Consider the following 21,433-nt stretch of genomic DNA (forward strand, 5'->3'; position numbering starts at 1 on the left):
ACACACAGATACACACACACACACTGACACACACAGATACACAGTGATACACACACACTCACACACACACAGATACACATACACACACTGACACACACAGATACACAGTGATACACACACACACAGACACACACAGATACACATACACACACTGACACAGAGATACACAGTGATACACACACTCATACACTCACACACACACAGATACACATACACACACACAGACACACACAGATACACAGTGACACACACACTCATACACTCACACACACACACACTCACACACACACTGTGACCCTGGCCAGAGAGGGAGTGTACAGGGAGCAGAATGGGAGTGGAGCAGCAGGCTCGGGCAGAGGGCTCCGCTGGGACTTGGAAGTGGGGTGGTATCAGGCTCACCCTCCTCCCCGCCCTCACAAACCCTCTATGACTCTTCCCTGCTCTGTGATGCAGCGTAGCTGCTGACAGTGAGGCCCACGCAATCTCAGAGCCCAAGGCAACTGTGCGAGTCACACTATGCGGAAGGTTCTCTCCATTCTGAGTAGCCCTTACGGAATCGTGGTCCAGCTTTGGCTCAATGCTCTTGGACACGGGCCCACTGTACCTTCCTGAGTGCAGGAGCTGCTTCTCCTGTGCCTGTCACACCTCATACTGACTTCATTTTATCGCTGTGGAAACTGCAAGACCTCAGAAAGGTGAGGCACCGGACGGTGGGCTCCCTGAAGTGAGTCTTGGTTGGGTGAGTTTAGTGTTTGTCTCACAACAATGTCTGAAGTGGGATGCTGAGGAGAGAAGAGAACGCTGCTTCCCTAGGGCGTGAGATCTGGCAGGGTGCAGATCCAAGAAGGACCAAGGTTTCCATCTGGGCCCACAGTCACCTCTGGGTGTAACCGAAAGGTCCATGATCTAGGGCTGAGCACTGATTCTTGGTGTCATTGGCTTGGCTTGGGTTCTCTGAAGAGCAGTGTCTCCTGACTCTCACGTCTTCCCTGTTCCACCTCTCAACGTCCTTCACCAGGCCTTCCCTAAGCTGGGCTGCAAGAGAGCCCCCTGAGGGCCTCTGAGCAAAACCCTAAGCTTTGTCCCTAGACTCGGAGCTTTCCGAGGTGCTGAGCTCTGGCTGCTGGCCTGAGTCTGTGCTTGGGGCCGAGAGCATCCATTATGATGTCACAAACTCTTCCTTTAGTCTCCCAAAGAACAATTGAAAATGACTCTCTTTCAAAGTTAGGACAGGAAATTTATTTTTTTGAAGTCAGTGTCCTTGGATATTAGAAGTCCAAGAGAAGCAGGGAAAAGTTACTTCTCTCTCGTTCTTTCATTCTTAGTACAGGGCAGAGCCAACAGAACAACAATGGGTGGCATTAAAGCCAACCTTCTCCCCGTTCCACCTGAGCCCCTCAAGGAGCCCCCTCCCGAGATCCCGGGTGCATGGTCCGATGACGTCATTTGCCGGACCCAGTTCCTCTCAGGACACAGCTCTCAGAAATAGCTTACAGAGTCACACCTGGTGCATTTCTCCCAGCGCTGGCGCTTGGGATGTGCTGGTTTAAGTGAGATGTCCCCATAGTCTCGGGCATTTAAATGCCTGGTCTCCAACTGGTAGCGATGCTTTGGGTGAGACCCCAGAGGTGTAGCCTTGTTGAAGATACCACTGGGGACGAGCTGTGAGGGCTTAAAGACGCACACCGTTTCAAGTTTGCTCCCTCTGCTTCCTGCCTGAGGCTTGAGACGTGGGTTCTCCGCTGTTCCTACCACCATATCTATTGGCCTGCTATCAGTATTCTTGGTACTGTAAACCCAAATCCATCCTTTCTTCTACAAGTTGCTTTGGTCACGGTATTTTTTTTTTTTCGGAGCTGGGGACCGAACCCAGGGCCTTGCACTTGCTAGGCAAGCGCTCTACCACTGAGCTAAATCCCCAACCCCAGGTCACGGTATTTTATCATAGCAACAGAGAAGTGGCTAATACAGAAACCGGTGTGAAGCAGTTGTTAAGGATGACCAGGGCACTTGGGCCCTTCTCCTTGTTTGCCGAGAGAAGTTTAAGACGGCCCACTGGTTGCTTAAAGTCATGACTTCTGTCTCCTGACGTCGTGTAAAATGCTGTGCTCCTGGGCACTCAGATATCTCGTTTCCCATAAGAGGACTCTTGTAGAATCTTAGTGTCTCAACCTTCATCTCTGTATCATCAGCCGTGTTTACTGTTCCCACAATGCAATGCCCTGACCAAAGCCATTTAGTAAGAGTTTGCTTTGGTTTATAGTTCAAGGATACACTCTGTCCTGGTGGGGAAACCGTGGCGGCAGGAACGTGAGGCGTCTCGTTACATTACACCTGTGATCCATGAAGGTTGGCTTTCTCCTCGGCATTAAGGAAGTCCAGGACCCCATCCTGTTGACCAGTGCTGCCATTTTGTGATGGGTTTCCAATCTCATTAAGCTCACAGCCATGTTTCTAAGACTTATAAGCCCCACCAAACTGGCATTTGAGATTAGCAAGCACAGTGACCTACAAACTGCTCTTCTTGCTTTCTCCGGTTTGGAGAACTTTCCAGAGAGAAACAGAAGAAGGGAAGAAGTTCCCTGTTCTGGAAGGTGATTCCACTATTTCCCTTCGGCCTTGATAGTCGATGGAACGCACAAGAGGGCATGAGCTTTGTAGAAACTTGGCTTTTCTTAGGCCAGACATGTGACAGACCATGGCAGGCCTCGGGTGATCCTAGATGAGGTTGGCCACGTGGCTGTCTGTTCCTTGTATTGGTCTTTACAGGGGCTTTGAAGCCCCATGTGTGGGCATCATGATGGCAGCTACTTATAGTAACGAGTGCATCCCGCTGAGGTCAGCCGCCTGCTTGGCCCCTATCTCCAGCACGTACCACCCCATCTCTGGTCCCTTTGGCTCCTGTAGCTCTTGTGACTGTTCTCAATGTCCCCGGCCCCTCTTTGGGAACCTAATCTAAGCCCCTCTGCCTGGACCTTTTCCCACCCTCCCCTCCACCCTTGCAGGGCCGGGGGCTAGCTTTCATTTTCACTGGGTAGCTCCCCGATGCTAGGACCTAGTCCTCCCTTGGATGTCAAATTCCGCATGACCATTCCCTGCCCCAGCCGCGCATACCTTCATCCCTGGGAATGCTTTACACTAGAAAGGATGATCCTGTGACCCAACCAGGTCACCTTGTGGTCACCTTGTCTCCAGTACGTAGATCAACCCTTATTGCTGTTCCATGGCCCTCCTCAGCAGAACGCACGTCTCGCCACACTAGTTCTCAGCAGGAGAAAGCTTTCCTGGGTATGGGGTTGTATGATGCCTTGTAAGGGGGGAGCAGGCCCGACTTCCTTCCCTCCTCGGTCTTCACCTACAGGAGCTCTTGAAGAGACAGATGAAAAAGAAAATGGCTCTCCAGACTCTGGATGACCCTTCTCCCGATCCCAAGAGGTCAGAATGCCAGCTCACAGCCCTGTGGAACTTGCCAGGTCCGACTACCACTAATCTGGACACCCAGGTCCCGAAAAGTGGCTTGAAGCCGAACGGGAAGCAAAAGCAGTTTGGGGCTTCTGACCAGCTCCTGTGTGTGAAGATCCCAGAGGGAGACCTGAGCCAGAAACACAGCCAGCTCTTCTGGGGTCTCCCCTCCCTGCACAGCGAGTCCATCATGACTACTCTCCTGGTCCCCGTGAGCAGCTACTCACCAGAGCCTTGCCTCGTGTTGTTCAATGGGGTCTGTAAGGCTGCTACAGCCCCAGTCCTGAGTCATGGTCTCCAAGGCCTTCCCCAGTCCCTCACCTTGGTCCAACCTCAACCTTTTCCTAAGTTAGCTCCCCAGCCTCTGACTCTTTCTGAGGGAAAGCCCCAGGCCCACATGCAATCCCCACTGTCTGCCATGGTGTTGCCAGCTATACCCTGTGGAGGGGATAGATACCTCCAGATACCACAGAGCAAGCCTGTCTCCAACGCCCTAAACGGGAAAGGACACTTACAATACCACTTTCTGCAGAATCCTCAGGGCTGTTTGTGGGATTTGGTCCCTGAATGCCAGCAATATGAAGCCACCTTTCTTCCGGTTCACAGTTTCCCCCTGGGCAGCCAGCCTCCCCAGGCCTGTGTCTCCATCCCTGGGTCTGGCCTTTTTCATTTGAGCAGTGAACATCAGAACAACGTGGACCCTTATGGATCAAACAACCTAATCCCACTCTGTTGCTTCGCACCTTGTGATGGGACAGGAGCACTGGAAGTGATGGACGCTCAGTTCAAACCAACAGAAGCACCTTCCCATGGCTACAAATGCACTAGGCCTCAGTGCTGTGCACAGTGGGGCAATATCTGCGCTGACCCCAGGCCTGGAGAACTAAGTCACTTGGAAAATTTTTGTGTGAGGGTTCCCATGAAGCCACAGCTAAGAAAGGATGTAGCCAAGAACCTCGGCCAAATCCTAGGAAAATGCCCTTTAGACTGCCCACAAGTGATCTCAGGATGTTATATACTGGACAAGGCTGTCCCTGAGACAGAGGAGGAATCGGCATGTCACCCAAGGACTGGCTTGGAAAACGGACGGTTTAGCATCTCAAGGAAGAACTTGGACCAAAGATACACGAGAAACATCCTGAGGTTACACATGAGCAGGAAGTACTGGCAAATCACTATGAATCGGATCCCCATCGTGGTGTGCTGCTCATGGCTGGCTGAAGATGCATATCTCTGGAGCTCACCCCTGGGAAAGGTCCACTGCGATACCACTCTTCCAGAAATATCTTTTCTTGATCTCAAGACCCAGAAGATGCTGGAAGCCCATCTCATAAGGTTCCGCGTGAGTCAGCAGTGGGGCCTCCCTATCAAGGTTATTGAATCCATAAAATTCTATATTTTGAGAGAAGCAAAGACATGGCCCCTTCCACAGTTTGATCTCCCCTTGTCATTAAGCAGTATTCCTGGCCTGGATTTGAAAAGTAACTTTCCCAGTCCCTTCAGGGGAAGCTTTGACCCTCTCCATGGAGACTCAGTCCTTACCGCAGACCACTCTCTCACCCTCTCACACTCAGTCCTTACCGCAGACCACTCTCTCACCCTCTCACACGTAGACCCTGAAGGAGAGGGGTCCCTGAGGCAGTCGGTCTCTGGCCCTGCCTCTGAGGTTACAGAGACTGTCCAGATGGTTCAGAATTACAGGTCCAGAGACCTGGACGTGAATCAGAGCGAGGCCACCCTACAAGACTACCCCATACAGGGTCAGCCCACAAAGGAAGAAGTGGCTAGGTCTGAATCAGAGGATGGGGTGGCATGTTCTTCTCATCTACACTCCTCTAGCAAACAGAGTGTAGAACTGCATCCAAAATACATGGTGACAGCCGACATGCTCAAGGAGAGACTCAAGGCCCGGGAGGTGAGTGCTGCTCTGTCAGGGTCTTCTTCTAGCACCAATTCGGAAAGTTCCGTGAAGAAGTATGAAGATGTGCATAAACCGAGCTCTACAGTGGTCAAGGGGCAGGACCCATCAAGGACATCAGTTCTTGAAGATCCAGCGGTGTTGGACTTTAAGGAAGAGCTGTTTAAGGAGCTAAGGTTGACGTTGGAGGATCAGCCGCAGAGCCAGCCTGAAGGATGGGGGAGCAGGTCATCCTTTGCCACAGACAGCTTCTCCGGCTACTCACCTTCTTCTTCCAACACTGCGTCCAGTGTAGACCTCTCCATTCTCAGGGACGTGCAAGGCCACATGTATAACGCAGGAATCAGTGTGGCTCCATGGCAGGAGCCCAGGGTCTTCAAACAGATCCTAAAGAATTTCACACCAGCGTTGCCAGTCTTCGGGAAAGAAAATGATAGACATGACCCTCAGGAATTAGAGACATCCAAAGCAAGAAAGAAGAGCCAAACCATGAAGGAGAAATCAGACAGGAAGGAACATCCCCCTGCCGGTTACTTCAGAAAAAAGATAGGACAATTTTTTCAGTGGCTTTATTCCAGCAAAGACAGTACAAGACATAGATCGGAGAAAGACAGCGCTCTCTTTATGAGCTGTGGGCCCCCTGAAGCCCACGAGCTCATGGCGTCCCTTGGGAAACTCCTGGAAGATAAGCTGTTGTGTGGACAGAAATCTGAGGTCCTGGAATGGAGCCACAGGACCCCATCGGCTCAGCCAGAGCTCAAGGGACAACCTTCCAACCTTGGGGCTGCTGCTGCCCTTCACAAAGAAGAAGCAAATAACTGCTCCTGTCCCCAGACAGCCATCACCCCCGATCCAAGTCATGGCATGAGCCTTAGACGGAGATCGCAACACGTATCTTTTGAGCACACTCCCTCCGCTCCAGAGAACCTTAGTTCTGTTCAGGCCCCACTCGCATGAAGGTGTGTCCCATACCCCCCACCTCCCACATCTGCCACAGGCATGGTGACTTTTCACCTGAACCTTCTGTAGAAAGGGTGAAGGAAAAAAGCTCCCACGATGGAATCTAGTCTTTGTTTAAAGTTTTTTGTTTTTTTTGAAAATACTTTCAGAGTCATACACCCTGTGATGAGAATTAATCTATTTAACAAAACCAAGAATAAATGTTTTTTTTTCTGATAGTTCGGAGTGCTCTGTGTCTTGACCTGCGGGACTGGGTCGTGGAACTTTTCAGAAGTTGCTTAGTGAAAAGGGGGGGGGTCCCATTAAAAATAGATGTCTAGGGGTTGGGGATTTAGCTCAGTGGTAGAGCGCTTGCCTAGGAAGCGCAAGGCCCTCGGTTCGGTCCCCAGAACCAAAAAAAAAAAAAAAAAAAAAAGATGTCTAGTCCCTTGCAAGGGTGCTTGACAATGGCTTTCCCCGCTTAGTTCTGGAGCCTTTGATTACACTGGTTTATAAAACATTGCTTTCTTTTGGGGGGGGTATTTCATGCATGTATACAATGGAATATATTTATTCCAACATCCTTCCCCAGTGTCTCGCCCAACACACAGCCCCTCCCAACTTCACATCTTTTATATAGAACCCACTAGGGTCAGTGAGTGCTACCCATGTATGGACATGGACGGGATGAGACCGTCCTTTGGAGCATGCAGAACCTACTAATGACCACACCTTCAAAAAGGGATGACTTGGTGGCTAAGTGTTTGTTGCTCATCCAGAGGACCCAGGATGGATTCCTATCACAACAGCAGGCAGCTGATAAACACATGTAACTCCAGCTTCGGGGAGAGTGACTTCTGACCTCTGTGGGCACTCACACACCGCTGACAGACATGGAGACATACATACTTATACATAAATACGTCTCTTAAAAGGTGGCTCTTTCCCCACCCCCAGCTACATACTTACACATAAAGTTGGCTCCCCCCAACTTGGCAATTACCCACTGCCAAGAGCCCTTCGGTATGGGGTAGGGCATGGATATTGTCTACCCCACCTATGGTGGGATCGTGGCTGACCTGATCTTGTATAGGGCTTTGCACAGGTAAGACCTCACTCTCTTCCCTGATGTCCCTGAGCCTTGGTGTGGTGGCTGCTGTAGCCCGTGTAGGGCTAAGCTCTTGTCTCTTACTCTCTGCACCTTGCCCAGCTCTGTGTCTCTATGTGGACCGACTGCTGCCCATTGTCAAGGGAGGCTTCTCTGACCAAGACCAAGAGCAGCCCAGGTCCACAGGGATCTGCACAAGACTTGGGATACCTTGTGTTCAGAGCTGCTCCGTAGGTCTCCAAAACATAGGCTGTTGTCATTGCTTTGGTTACCCACTACAACTATATGCCAGTACCCAACTGCTGAAGACACCACACATCATGGCTACAGGACAGAGTTCTCTTAAACCACCCATGAAACTTGCCGCTGGCTAGTTCTTTTGGTGCTAGAAGGCGCCTGTGTAGTTTGCTATGGGAGAGAAATCAAGGTGGTCCTCAGCAAGCGCTGAGTCTTGCAAACTGCCTGGGGCACACCTGTTGGGATTTTCAGGATGTTAAAATCCTGATATCTGTTACTGTAATACTGTCCAAAGCCCATAGCCAGAGAGCCCATGGACTGGAGTGTAGAACCTTCTATTGTTTTTGTTCTGCTAAGTGGCCATGCTGGCAGATCACCTTTTAAACAACCACGCTTGGACCCATTTTGTGCTTTTTAACAGAGATAAGTTCTGAAATCTTCCGTCTTTAATTTTTTTATGATAACGATGATGTGTAATAATTATGTCTAACTACATGGCCCCACTTGCAGGAAGGGTTCAAACTCGGAGATCTGCCTTCCTGTTTTAAAATTTATATTTATGTCCATGTATGTATGCGTGTATTTATGTATGGGGGGGTGCCCACTAAGGACACCCCTTGAGCTGGAGTTGCAGGTGGCGGGGAGGTGCTGGGACCCTCTGTAAGAGCAGCAGCGTTGCATCTCCAAGACAGTTCTCCAGCTCCAGCTTCCTGTCAGTTTCAGGTGAGGAAAAACCTACAAGATCCAGAACGTGAAAACTGCTGTTCCCCTTGTGCATTCACAGGGCCTCACAGTTGGGCATCCTCTGACACAGTGAAGACAGTTTCCCCTCAGATCTCATTACCTTCATGAGGATTGAAAGTCACCTGTTCACAGGAGCCATTGCTCTGTCCCTCGTGAAGGGTGTGGTGAGGGCCCTGCTCCCCAGTCTTACACTCATGGGAAAGAGTGACAGTTGACAAGCATCCAGCCCCCTCTCTCTGCTCTTCGAGGACACAGAAAAGGCAGAACTTGCAGCTGTAAAGGGGCCTAGAGCTAAGATGATGTTTCTGATGCTTCCGCTCTCAAAGAATACAGGCTTGAATGCATAGTCACTATGTGAGGTGTGTGTGTGTGTGTAGACCTGCATAGTCAGCGAGTGAGGGAACTCGTGTGTGTCCATGGATTAGTACTGCTTTGGGGTCAGGCTCAGGTTCCAGAAACTGTTGTTTATGACGCCATGTTGCTCTCTCTGGCGATGACACTATTCCTGTTCCTAACTTGAATAACGAGTTATCTACACATATGGGCACTTCGAGGGGGAAGGAAGAGCCTCCCTGCCCCCTAGAAAACTCTTCAGGATGCTGGCTTCTTGAATTCACAGAAAAGCCCTTCAGCAATCACCTGTGGAGGTGGCCTGCATGGCCACCCAGTATTGGAGAGTAAAGGAGACTGAGAAGAATCCAGAAGTCAGGACTGGGAAGATGAGAAGAGAACAATGGGAGAGGAGCCATTCTCTTACCCGCACGACCTCCTCCATCCAATGGCCCATGGCCTACTGGACTTTGTGGCACAAAGACGCTATAGTTTAACTGTAGCAGTGCGAGGGGGTGCCTGTCCACACAGACTGTCCTTGCGGGGTGCTGCTGGATTCTGTATTCGTCTCTTTGAGGATGGATCTCTTCCTACCCTCCTCCTACCTCCCATCCGAAGTCAAATGAAGCCGGCACGTATTAATAATCACCTACTGGTGTTATGGGTACCTTAACTTTATTGGTCCCTTGTCTCAGGCTCTGTGAACCCTGCAAGGCTGAAATTGGAAGGCTTGATTGGGGAACAACCCCTTTCCAGATTCTCTCATGGAACTCAGGCCAGGTTCGCTCCTCAAGGCTTTTGGTCCAAGGCTGTCAATCATGTGCTTGTTGGTTAACTGGCTGGGGTCCTTCCTCCACTTCCTGCAGATGGGCACACCTCATGTGGCAGCGACTTCATCAAAGGCAGGGGAGGAGAGATTCTGCTAGCAAGACAGAAATAACGTGTCACACACTAGAACTATAGAAACACCAATGCGTTACACACGAAGTACAGAAATGTCAATGCGTTACACACCGGAAGGGCTCCTTAATGGTAGCCATGGCTCTAGTTTTGAAACTAGTATTTAAAAATGGGCTCTGCTATAGACTAGAAGGCCTTGTGTGGATCACCAGTAGGAAGCAGCGAGATCTGTTGTGGGATCAAAGGTTTGCATGCAGCCCCACTGTGTTGGATGCAAATACATTGCACGATCAGAGCCTGAGACTCAACACTGAATGAGGAACACTGTAATCAAGGGACCAGGAACGACTGATGCTGGACTGTCCTACACTTGACACGGGGGCTTAAGCAGGGTTAGTTCAACGTAGAAAAACACTGCTAGTTTTACTTCCGGGTTTGAGTCCAGGTGGGTTTTTGAGATTACATCCCACCCTATGTTCTCAGAGCTTTGAAATGTGTTTTTTTTTTTTTCTTCTCATTTACGCAAGTGCACCATGAGGGACAGAGAAAGCTGTCTGCATTTAGAAGGTTTGCCAGGGTGGAGAGTCCCTCTTCTATAAAGGTGCAAAATCTGGATCCAAAAGATAACCTACCTAACTCAATAGGCCTAAGGGCAGGCATGAACACCGCAGCTTGCCTTTCCGTATGGCTAAGCAAAGTCTCCTCCTGGATGAGAGCAAGACTTCAACGTCAGGGATCATCCGCTTAGGTGGGAACATGCTACAGTGTTGAAGGCCTTGTATCTTCAAGGTCACCCATGGGTTCAGTCTGTAACATGCTTGCCACAGAAGCACCAAGATCTGACTCTAGATTCCCAGCACCCACATAAAAAGCGGGGTGCAGTGGCGCGTGCGCGTGACCCCAGCGCTGGGAGGTGTAGACTTGCTGACCAAATGATAGTCTATCCGAACTGGTTGACCCCAGGTCCAATGAAAGAGACTGGTCTCAAACTTGAGGTAGGAGGCAGGAGAAAGGGCTTAGCAGCTAAGAGCACTGGCTGCTCTTCCAGAGGACCCAGGTTGGATTCCGGTACCCACATGGCGGGTCACAACTGTCTCTAACTCCAGTTCCAGAGCTTCCAACACCAGGAAAAATGCCAGTGAACATAAGATACAAGTAATTTTTTTTTTTTTAAATGAGGCAGAAGGCCAGCCTGGTCTACATAGTGAATTTCAGGACCGCTAGTGATACATAGTGAGACCGTGTCTCAAAACACAAAGACGAGGTGAAACTGGCCAACGTGCAGAGAATAAGGAACCACGGGGTGCCTAGTGCACTCTGCCCCTCCCCCCTCGAGGCTCAGAGGGGGAGATGGAAAGGTAGTAAAGAGCAGAGCGGGGCAACCGAGAGGTCTGCACTTCAGAGGTCTTCAGAGATGTCAGCACGACTCCACGAATGAACTCAACGGCTAGGACTGCAATGCAGACACAAGCCTCACACAGGAGGAAGCCAGACAAACTCAGCTTGGATGAGGAATGGCCACTGAGGAGCCACTGACAGCTGATGGCTGCCAGAGAAAGGACAATCACTTTCTTCAGGGAGAGGGGGAGGGGGGGTTGGGAGAAAGGAAAGGTGAAAAGATATAATCCAAGCATTCTATACATGTAAGACTATTAAATAAAACGCCTAATTTTAAAAATGGGAAGTAATAAAAGATAAACAGTAACTCTGATCCCCCCCACATACATGCACACACATGCACATACACCTAAACACACACATGCACATGCACCTACACACAGATACATGCACATGCATGTCCCCAAACCCTACAAAGAGCTTTTTCCTTTAAGAGGTGTAATCTTAGTCATTGGAGGGAACCGCTGCCTCAGCTTAAGACTCTGTGTGAAACAGGGACCTACTATGCTAATTTAAAACTCTGGGAGCTGGGAGTTGGACTAGTTGGTTACACTGCTTGCTGGGCAGACCCAAGAGCCTGAGTCCAATCCCTAACACCCACTGGGCATAAGAAATACGCACCAGGATGTTGACAGCATCTTCAACAGACAGAGCGTGTCTACATGTAGACCGTTAAACTAGATCCTCACCGTCTCACCCCACACAACAGGGAGCTCAGTCTCAATGTCAACACCCAAGACTTTGAAGCACTGTAACCCAAGTCCTTGTAGTCCCAAACTGCACACTGTTCCCCAGTCACCCTGGTGCACCTTATCAATGCCAGACTGCCCTTGATGTGACTGATCTGTGAGTCTGCCCAGTGTCCACACCCATGCAATCTTGTCAGGGGGAAGGACGTCCCGTGTGCCATTCATAACCTGTCCCCTTGCACCCTAGTTATGGTTCCTTGAATACACTTGGCCGGAGGGAAGTGGTACCCTCAGGGGGTGTGGCCTAGTTGGAGGAAGTGCATCACTGTAGGGGTGGCTTCCAGACCTTCCTCCTGGCTGCCTGGAAGAGAGTCTTCTCCTGGCTGCTTTCGGACCAGGATGTAGAATTCTCAGCTTCTCCAGCGCCGTGTCTGCCTGGATGCTACCATGTTTCTGCCATGATGCTAATGGACTGAACCTCTGAAACTGTAAGCCAGGCCCTACTAAATGTTTTCATTTGTAAGAGTTGCCTTGTGTCATGGTGTCTGTTCACAGCAACAGGAATCCTAACCAAGACACTAGCGTTCGCTCCACTACATCACACTAGAGTAGCCAACCTGTTCTGTACTTGAACCCGTAGTATTCAATGCCTCACATGCTCCCCATCCCGCCCAGCCCCTCCCCCACCCCCATCTCCACCTAGGTTCCCTACCTTCTGAGCTGCCGGCCAACCAACTTCCATAAGTCACCCTAGACTGACACCAAGCAGTTGGGACTTCTCACCTCAGCTTAGTCCACCTTGGAGCTCTTGTCCAAATCCCTTGATTATGACGTCACATGGCCCACCAACATTCCCTTTCCTAGGGTCACAATAGTGCCTGGTACCACTACTCACTCCAATCCCTACTCTGTAGAATGCCCTGACTTACCCCTTCTAACCACTGCACCTGGGCTCACAGTGGTGTACCCCCTCTATCCATGACACCTGTTCTTGTGACCTACCTCCTAGCCTTCTGCTCCCTCGTCTTCTAACAGCCATTTCTGTCCTCTCCATATCTTCTTCTGCCTGTCTCCATAGCCTCCCTTATTCCCTGACACACTAAAGTGTGGACACACACAGTGGCTGCTAGCCTGCCTGCTACCCTCTTCACCCCAGTCTTCCCAGCGTACCAAGTTCTGTACACCCCCCGTGCACACCAAAGACAAAGACGTGCCAAGCCTCACCTCACCTGCCCCTACTCATCCTACAAAGCCCCTGCCCCTTCTAGGAAAGTCAGTTCAGAAACTATGCAGGCCAGTGAACCAGGCCTGCCTCTGTAGAGTCATGTCCATCGCACCCTAGTCTGTGGCCCCCTGACCAGCCACATCCTAGTCATCTAGACCACCACACTCCCTGCTTGTCCTTGTCCACTCAGGGTACCCCATCATCAACGTACCCTGATTGCCTATCCCGCCATCCTGTTTGTTAGCCTAGTTTTCCCAGGAGCCTCGGTTCCCATCTCACCATATTCAATGCAGCATGCCAACCCAGTTTAACTCACAGTAACCGGCCATGGTGGTGAGCCCTGGTCTTCATCTCACCCTGATACACTGCCTGCTGGCCTGCCAGCCCACCCCACCATCCAATAGTTATCTGCTTTTTCCAGGATCTGATGCATACTGTCCCTTCTACTCAGACAGCTCCATTCCCACTCGCTCAAGTCTATCCCATGTGACCATCCCCCAGCTCGCACAGGTTCTCCCATTCCCGTTCAGCTTGCCCACCAGGGTCTCTACTTCATCCTGGTCTATACAGGATACTTAATTCCCAAGGATTCACAGATCACACAGCCTGCTGGGTTTCCTAAGACTGCAGTTGGCTGGACTGCCATCTGACACGGTCACCCACTCTACCCTATACCAAAACACAGCCCATCCTGTGACCAACCCAAATCCTTCCTTACCTGGCTTTCCAACTGCGTCGCCACCAAAAACAAACGGTATAACCACACGCAAAAGAACGCTTGAAATTCTAACTGTATATATCCTGAATTTATGACAGCTTGGCGATTTTAGTCTGTCCCTCTGATTGAAGATACTGCAAGATGACTCAAACACAAAAGTCGGTCATTGGGCATTCACAAAGAAAGTCCATCTTGTAGCTAATTTGGTGAGAGGGGAAAACGGTCCTGAAGATATGTTGGAAGACAGCATTCCTGTTGAGGCCAAGTAAACGACAGCAAACATTTCAAGGAAGATCCCAGGTCAGAGTTTCTAGGCAGGAGAATGACGTAGGTTCAGTTCAAGAGCTGAGGAGGACTGAGGTGAGGCCCCAGACACAGAGGGAGCAAACAGGTAAGTTCCCTGTAGAAATGAGGAAAGCAGGGTGGGGGGATGGCGGGGCCTGGGAGGGGTGAGGTGGGGTGGGATGGGATGGGGGCGGGGACTGAGGGCTCAGCCTCCTCCCTCCGCCCTCACAATCACTCTATGACTCTCCCCACAGCTCTGTGATGCAGACCTGCCCACTTACAGTGAGGCCCACACAGCCTCAGGTCTCAGCTGCCTTAGGCAGCCCCTGAGATTCACACTATGAAGAAGATTCTCTCCATTTTCAATAGCACCATTCTGACTAGTGCTACGGAATCATGGTTGAGCTTTGGGTCCGTCTTCATGAACTTTTACCCCAAGTGCATCTTTCTGTGTGCACTAGGGCTGCTGTTTTTGTACCTAAGGTACCGGATACAGAGACTCTACTTACCCAAACAGACCAGTCAAGGAATCAGAAAGGTAAGGCGGCGTGGGGACTTCCTGGGGCCACTCTTCTTCATTGGTAGTTGCGGTTTCTCCGTTCACATCGCCACTGAGTGAGCTTGGTTGTCTGAGCGCAGTACCTGAGCTAGAATTCTGTGAGAGGAGGGAGGACTGTGCACTTACAGCATGAAGCCTGGGATGGAAGGAATTAGTTTCATCTGGACCTATAGCCTCCCTCCCTGGGTGTCCATGTCCGGTGTTAAGTACCCACCCCTGGTCTCGTGGGCTTGGTTCCAGGTGTCAGGCTTTCTGAAGGAGAACTATGTCTGCTGACACTGGGTTCCAGGATCCAGTCCTGACTCATATGTTCCTTCTGCTCCCTTCACTTGGCCTTCCAACTCTCTGGCTGCAGGAGAGGCGCTGACCACTGGAGCCTCTGACCAGAACCTGGAGCCTGAGCTTTGTCCGCGGACAAAGCGTGTCAGGGAGAGCACCAGCACAGCGCTGGCCCCAGAGTCCATGCTGTTCAGTACAGGGAGTCGTATTGTAGTCGTTCCCAACCTCGAAACAAGCTTGCAGATAAAAATCCTCCTTTGGTTTCTCAAAGAAGGAAAAACTGAAAATATTCTATTACCTTTGAAAGTAAATAATAAAGATAGGGATTAAACACGTTTGATCGGAAATTACAGCGTTCTTGGTTAATGGGAGCTGGGGTGGGGGTGGGGTTGGGGGAGTGTTGTCCTAGGGAAAACAACAGGAAAAAAAAATCATTTTTTCTTTTTGTTCGCAGCAACAGGGCAAAGCTAAGAAGGAAAAGAGACCGTCGTTTAATGGTAGGCTTCGGCTCAGGGGTCTTATCACCCCACTATCTTTCTTCCTGTCATTTTCCTGAGCATCCAGGTCCGTGATCCGAGGCTATCCCATCATCAGGCACAAACCCTTCCCTGACAATAGAACCCTCAGAGAAGACTGAGGAGCAGCCCCGAGTCCCTCTTCAGCTCACCGTAGGCGTGAAGTACTGATGCCTGACCTGGGCAGGAGGCGCTGCCCGGGCGGTGAGCGCGGCAGGTATCTAGGGAGGACTAGGCTTGTGTTGGAGCCACAGCTCCCGCCTCTTTGCATCACATACTTCACGCCTGGATGCTCAGGCACCTCTGAGGAAGCCAAGCTCGTGAGCTTCTGGGCTATCCATAGCAAGGTGAAGCTCAGGATGGAACACAGGTGAGCGGGCGTTGCTGGCGCAGTTGCTGATGACGTCGCCACGTCTCCTGTTTCTCGATTTCAGACTGCAGTAGTTCAGGTGTTTCCCTAAGAGGAGGTGTGACGCCCACATCTCTGTCTTTCATTCCATACAACCTATACCCCCCCCCACCTTCCAGAATTCAGAAACTTACACGGAGAAGCGCAGGAGTGGAGGAAGCTGCAGTCTGTTGTGCAAAGGTGACTCTTTCTCCTTTCCCCTACGGCCAGTCCTCCCTCCCAGCCTCAAGGACTTAGCATAGCCTACTCTTGTCACAGGAGGGACAGCCAAAGGAGCAAAGGAGTGAGGTTATAAACTGGGGGTATGCAGAGAGGCTTCAGCCTCCCTGGTGGCCAAGGACGACAGAGCAAAAGGAATAGGCACACAGGCTTTGGGTATCCACACCCCAGATGGGCCCGTAGGCTCTCTCTTTTGCATGCCGGTTGCCCTAGTTTTGAATCTCTCTGTGTGGTGGAACCCCGCAACCATAAGTGACTTTAAGGAGAAAAGGTTTAACTTCAGCCAACAAATCCAGACCATGGTCAGTTGTTGAGGGAAGACAAGGCAGGAATTCAAAGGCAGGCCTGATGGCTACTCTACACACCGTTGCCTCTAACCAAAGATGTGAGCAACCTGTTTTGTAGCCAAGAATTCTGGGGAGTACTGCTTGCTAGCCTGAGTGGAGGCAGTCAGCTAGTTTCCTGGTCCACAGCAGCACCATCTATCTAGGGATGGCCTAGGCCTTCAAACAGCCAAGACAACCTTCCATAGACGTGACCGCAGGCCCGTCTTTTTCTAGGCAATCCCTCCACGGAGGCTCTCCTCTCAGGTGTAGCTAGGTTATGTCAGGTTGACAGGCAAAGCTAACTGGAACACAGGTCCTGACGACAGATCTGAACTCTGCCTGTTCTTCAGCCCCCGTGGACAACTCTACGACCCCTCCTACTTCCGGCAAGTGCTTTGTCCGAATCCCAGCTGTGACGTGTGTGACGGAACATCGGTGAGGGTCAAGCGGCTGCTCTCGTGGGCCAGCCTTGAAGACTGTTCTGCCTCCGTGTCCAGCATGGCTTCCACAGCTTCCGTGACTGAGACCTCATTCACTCCCTCCTCTTCCCTCTCCCCGAGCCTTTCAGGATATCAGACCTCATCTTTTTCATTTGCACCTTCTCCCCCTCCTCCCTCCGTCCTCTCAACTAGCGAGCTCGCCTCCTGGGAAGACATTCTTTTGTGCACGCCACAGGTCGACTCTCTGCCGCCAGAGCCCGCTTTCGCAGGCGCTGGCTTCCCACTGGATCACATCCTACCTTACCCGCTCTCCCATTCTCCTTCGGTGGCACAACCTGCCACTCAGCAAACAGGAGGGCTTTTAAGACTGGAAGAAACCATTCAGTCCTTGGCTGGCAGCCATGGTGACCTGTTTCTCGATGCAACGACAAGCCATGGCTTCCTAGAGTCCTCCCAACAGCCAGGTGGTATTTACAACTCTTCCCCACCCCCGTCAAAATGCTCAGTTAGCCAAGAGATACCCAACCACCACCACTCTCCTGAAGATTTTGGCGGGAGACAAGCCTCACCCCACTTCCCAGTGCCTGAAGACCTCCTGAAGATACTTGAGAGACAAGAGGAAAGTCAGGCTGACGTTCTTGTGTCGAAGGACAGGGAAGGAGAAGCAGAACCTTTCCAAAAGGCACTTGCAGTTTGGGAGAAAAGGTCACAGCCAACTGCTGAACTACAGAACTCAGAAGACTCCTTTCCTCTAGGGGGCAGCAGAGCCATACTCAGGGAGCTGAATGCCCTGCAGGGGCTTGCTCAAGTGCAGACGGCTGAAGGCCAGTTAGAGGCCACGCCCTCACAGCACTTCTGGGGCCTTCCTTATCTCCACAGCGAGTCCATGAGCTGTATCACCACAGTGTCCTCACACTGCTCCTCCATGTGCATCTGGTTCAATAGAGCCACGGACTCCCCGGCCCTGGCTCCCCCCACACCTCTGTCCTTGCCGGATAGACAAACACAGACCTTGACTCAAACTCAGTCCGGAAGCATCCATCTTACCACGGCCCAGGCGCAGCTTCAGCCAATGCCAATGCTGTCACCTTCCTCTCAGTCTCAGGTTAGGGTTTGCGGTGTGTATTTTCGTAGCTCCCAGGAGATGAAAACACTACTGCAGCCTGAAATCCCCTACCTAGAGTACAACATGATGGCAAGAGAACAGGAAAGAGCGTGGGCGTTACCCTCTGTGGTCCAGAAATCTCAGGAAAAAGTTTGTCTCCTTCCTGCCAAGCCCTCCTTGGCCATACAAGCCTTTAAAATCCAAACTCCCAGATCTGTTCCTCCTAGAGACTTCCCCCTGACCGATGGATTCCAGAAGAAGTTTGAGCAACACCTTCGAAAGAGGTTCATCCTACAGCGCTGGGGCCTGCCTCAGGGCATCTATAAGTCTCAGCTGTGGGTGAATCCTGACCCTCCAGACTCATCTTGGAGCAGCCATGGGCTCTCTGGCTTGAAGCGCGAAGAGCACAAAGAGCTGCCCAAGCCACCTGTGTTAAACAAAGCTGGAAGCCCCCAAGAGAGGTGCTCAGGGTCTGTCTCTACAGAGAGAAAACCAGTCAAGGTGCAAGAACAGACTGTAGAGATTATTCAAAAATATCTCTGCAGTAACTCCAAGAGTGCTCTAGACAATGGCCTGCCATCATCTGACCAGGAGATGAACCTACGGGGTCGCTCAAGCAGTCTGTCAGACAAGCCTTCGGAAACCTCACAGGTGAGCCAATTCCGGAAAAAATTTGAAGCTGCCCCACAAGAACATTTGAGAGGCCATATCAATGGAACCAATGAGGATCAGGTCCCTGTCACTGTGCCCAAATTAGGGCATCGTCCTCTCCATTTTAACTCATGTGTAGGCAAGAAAGAAATCGGGGCTGAGACACAGCCACCACCCGAGAACAAGGATGAGCATATCAAGAGCACACAGAGAATTGCGATGTCTGGTGTGCAGCAGACAGCTGTTGTCCTTGACACCACCAGCCTGGAGGTGTCAGAGGGCAAAAGACACAGCCCAAAGGTGCCCAAAATGTTGGTTGAGGCTGGCCCTGTGCCACTGGGTAAGAGCCTGAGTTCTAGCAAAATAATCCAGGGGCCTCAGGGATCAAAGATGGATGACAAAAACATATTTGTATCCAACAAGGTAAGCAACCTAGTCAGAGAGCAGCTCAGTGGCCTTCACCCACAACCTATCAAGATGTTGAGTACCAGCCAGAGCGAGCGTTCGGAAGAGGCAGATGGGAGCACATCAACAACACAAAGTAGTATCCTGTTCTTTGGAAGGGTCCCGGAAGAAAGATCAGATCCCCAGGAAAGCCAGGCATCTGACTTCATTTATCAGGTGTTCAGGAAAGAGAAATTTAAATCAGAAGGCAGTCAGCCCATCCTAACTCCAGAGCCCCCAAAAGACGAGCTTCCCGTCTTAGATACATTCACTTACAAACCTTTACCCGTTCATGACCAGAGCCCTTCCAGTGCTCCCATGAACGCTGCTCAGGAGGAGCAGCAGGAGCCCTGGGTGCCTCCTCACGCCTTAGGCAAGGACCTGAACAAGGACACCCCTCTGTCTGCCAAGAGGTTGAGCCCTGCTCCACAGAAAACAGAAGAGCTTGGTGCAGGGGCTGCAGGGCCCGAGACATTACAACCCGATGGGAAGAGTTACCACGTGCAGGACAGCCCGACCCAGGGGAATTCTGGGAAAAGGCCTATCCCATCCCTGCCAGGGAAGGCTCTGTCTCCTCCTGAGCATCAGTTCAGGAAGCACGTCAAACACTTTTTCCAGTGGCTTTCTCCTGACAAAAAATGCAAAGGACAGGAAGCACTCCTGAAAAGGGATGCTCCCCCATCGTTGTCGGTACCAGCGCATGACCCGGAACTAAAGGTGAAAGCTACTTCTCCTGGGAACACTGTAGCTCAGAAAGTCACGAGAGACTTTGGTAAGGTCCCCAAGGAGCAACTGGGGCAGAGGCCTGGTGCGTCAGATACCTTGCGCCCCCGTGTGGCCTCATCTCCTCCCTCCAAGCCTGTGAAAACTAAGCCGAAGAAAGAGTACTGGGTCCCGGCAGCCCAGGGACGCCAGTTCCAACAACCAGCCCCCTTCTCTAAAGTGCCAAGTCAGGCCACTGCTTTTGTTGGTCAAAAGAGAGGCGTGGCAGAAAGGGCCAAACAGCCCCAGAAATGCGAGGCTTTACAGCCTCGCCCACCTGGGTCCCACAGAGAGTCAGAGCTGCGCCCAAATCTCCTGTTGAGTCGAGCTGGGAAGGTTCCCCGGGGGACACCCCCCTTCGCTGTAGGAACTATGTTGGCAGACATGTCCCGGTTATGTGAACAGAAAATTCTGGCTCAGAATTTCAGTGGAAAAGATTTCGTTCCCCAGAAATAATCCACCTCTTAACAGTACTCAGTACCCTCAATAAATGTTTTAATGAAGTAATGTCTTTTATGTGTGTGTGTGTGGGGGGGGAGGCATGGATTTTAAGTGACACGGGGCTTGTGTTTAGGGAAAGGGCTAGGTTAATTCAGCTCTCAACAAGTTCTGTGTGCTTCTGAGAGGCAACCTTGGCTCTTGTGTTGTGACTTGAGAACCTTTGGTCCTCCTTACACATAGCCCGCACCTCCTCCTCCTCACCAGCTTTCACATCCTTGAGATCGAAGGCCTCTTTACCATAAAATGTTTCACCCTCAAAGAACAGTTAATTCTGTCAGAGTGGTTTTGACAATTGTCAGTAAGCATGACTGTGTGGGAAAGATCTGCAACGGTAACTGCCTTGTGCCCAGCCTCTGCTGGGTGCTTGCTAACAGCTTTCAGAACCCATGCCATTTTGTCCTTGCCACTGGAAAACCACCCCAGAGAAATATTTCCCTTCCTTAATCATTTTCTTCAGCCTGTCTCCGTTTGTACTGCTAGGATGAAACACCATAACCCAAAGCCACTTGAGAGGTTTATTTGACTTACACAGCCCAAGTTAAGGTCCACTGTGGGAAGCGAGGTCAGGAACTCAGGAGGTGCTGTCACTGCTCTCTGGCTTGCTCCTCACGGCTTGTTCAGCCTACTTTCCTATACAACCCAGGACCACACCTGCCCAGTCCCCTCCATCAGTTGACGGAGGGACTTCACCCTTTATCAATCACTAGAAAAAATGTCCTGCAGGCTTGCCTGCCACCCAATCTTAAAGGCATTTTCATAACCAAAGTGGTCAGCTGGCTCTCAGGGGAGAGGGCTAAGATCTGGACTCAATGCTGTGCTGGAGGGGCAAGGCTCTGACCTGGTCCCCTTCCAGACAGAGGCTACTCATCTAGTAGGCAGGACATGCCTCAAGCCCACCCACCTAGACAAATAACACCCTTGGTGACCATACCTTCAGAGTATTCTTAAGAATAGTCAGAAGGTGGGAGCTGTGGGTGTGGCAAAGGGCTTGCCCAGAAGAAGGGCCAGGAAGGCTTCTGTGAGAGCTCAGGCTGGGCTAGCCTTAGAATGTGGACTTAAGAGGCTGCTGGATGATCAGATGCTAGAGGGGACCCTTGTTTGCCTCCAGTGGGGAAGGATCCAGGAGAGGACAGCAAGTCTATTTACCAGCCTCCAAGGCCAATGTGGCCCCTTACTGTCCCCAGTATGGTTGCCTCCTTGTCTGGGGCCCTTCCACTTCTCCATCAGCCTCCTCAAGTATTGCTTGCTCCTCCTACCTGCAGTTTCTGCA

The 21,433-nt window shown here is 51.2% G+C and overlaps 1 protein-coding gene across 1 annotated transcript; it reads left to right on the forward strand.

The window, feature by feature from the left end:
* Positions 1–14,276: 14,276 nt before the first annotated feature.
* On the forward strand, positions 14,277–20,162 carry LOC116883677 (spermatogenesis-associated protein 31D3-like). Its single transcript, XM_032884886.1, has 4 exons — positions 14,277–14,491; positions 15,246–15,288; positions 15,835–15,895; positions 16,611–20,162. The coding sequence occupies exons 1-4, from the start codon at positions 14,294–14,296 to the stop codon at positions 20,116–20,118; spliced, it is 3,810 nt and encodes a 1,269-aa protein (XP_032740777.1). The 5' UTR covers positions 14,277–14,293; the 3' UTR covers positions 20,119–20,162.
* Positions 20,163–21,433: the final 1,271 nt, after the last annotated feature.

Source organism: Rattus rattus, chromosome 14, assembly GCF_011064425.1.
Source record: "Rattus rattus isolate New Zealand chromosome 14, Rrattus_CSIRO_v1, whole genome shotgun sequence".
Taxonomy (NCBI): Eukaryota; Metazoa; Chordata; class Mammalia; order Rodentia; family Muridae; genus Rattus; species Rattus rattus.

What these genes read in the sequence shown, in the direction of transcription:
- LOC116883677 (XM_032884886.1), top strand. Translation starts at nt 14,294, where the DNA reads ATGAAGAAGATTCTCTCCATTTTCAATAGCACCATTCTGACTAGTGCT. An exon ending in AAAGAGACCGTCGTTTAATG is followed by an intron (nt 15,289 to 15,834) that starts GTAGGCTTCGGC and finishes CCCACCTTCCAG; the next exon opens with AATTCAGAAACTTACACGGA. An exon ending in CTGCAGTCTGTTGTGCAAAG is followed by an intron (nt 15,896 to 16,610) that starts GTGACTCTTTCT and finishes CCTGTTCTTCAG; the next exon opens with CCCCCGTGGACAACTCTACG.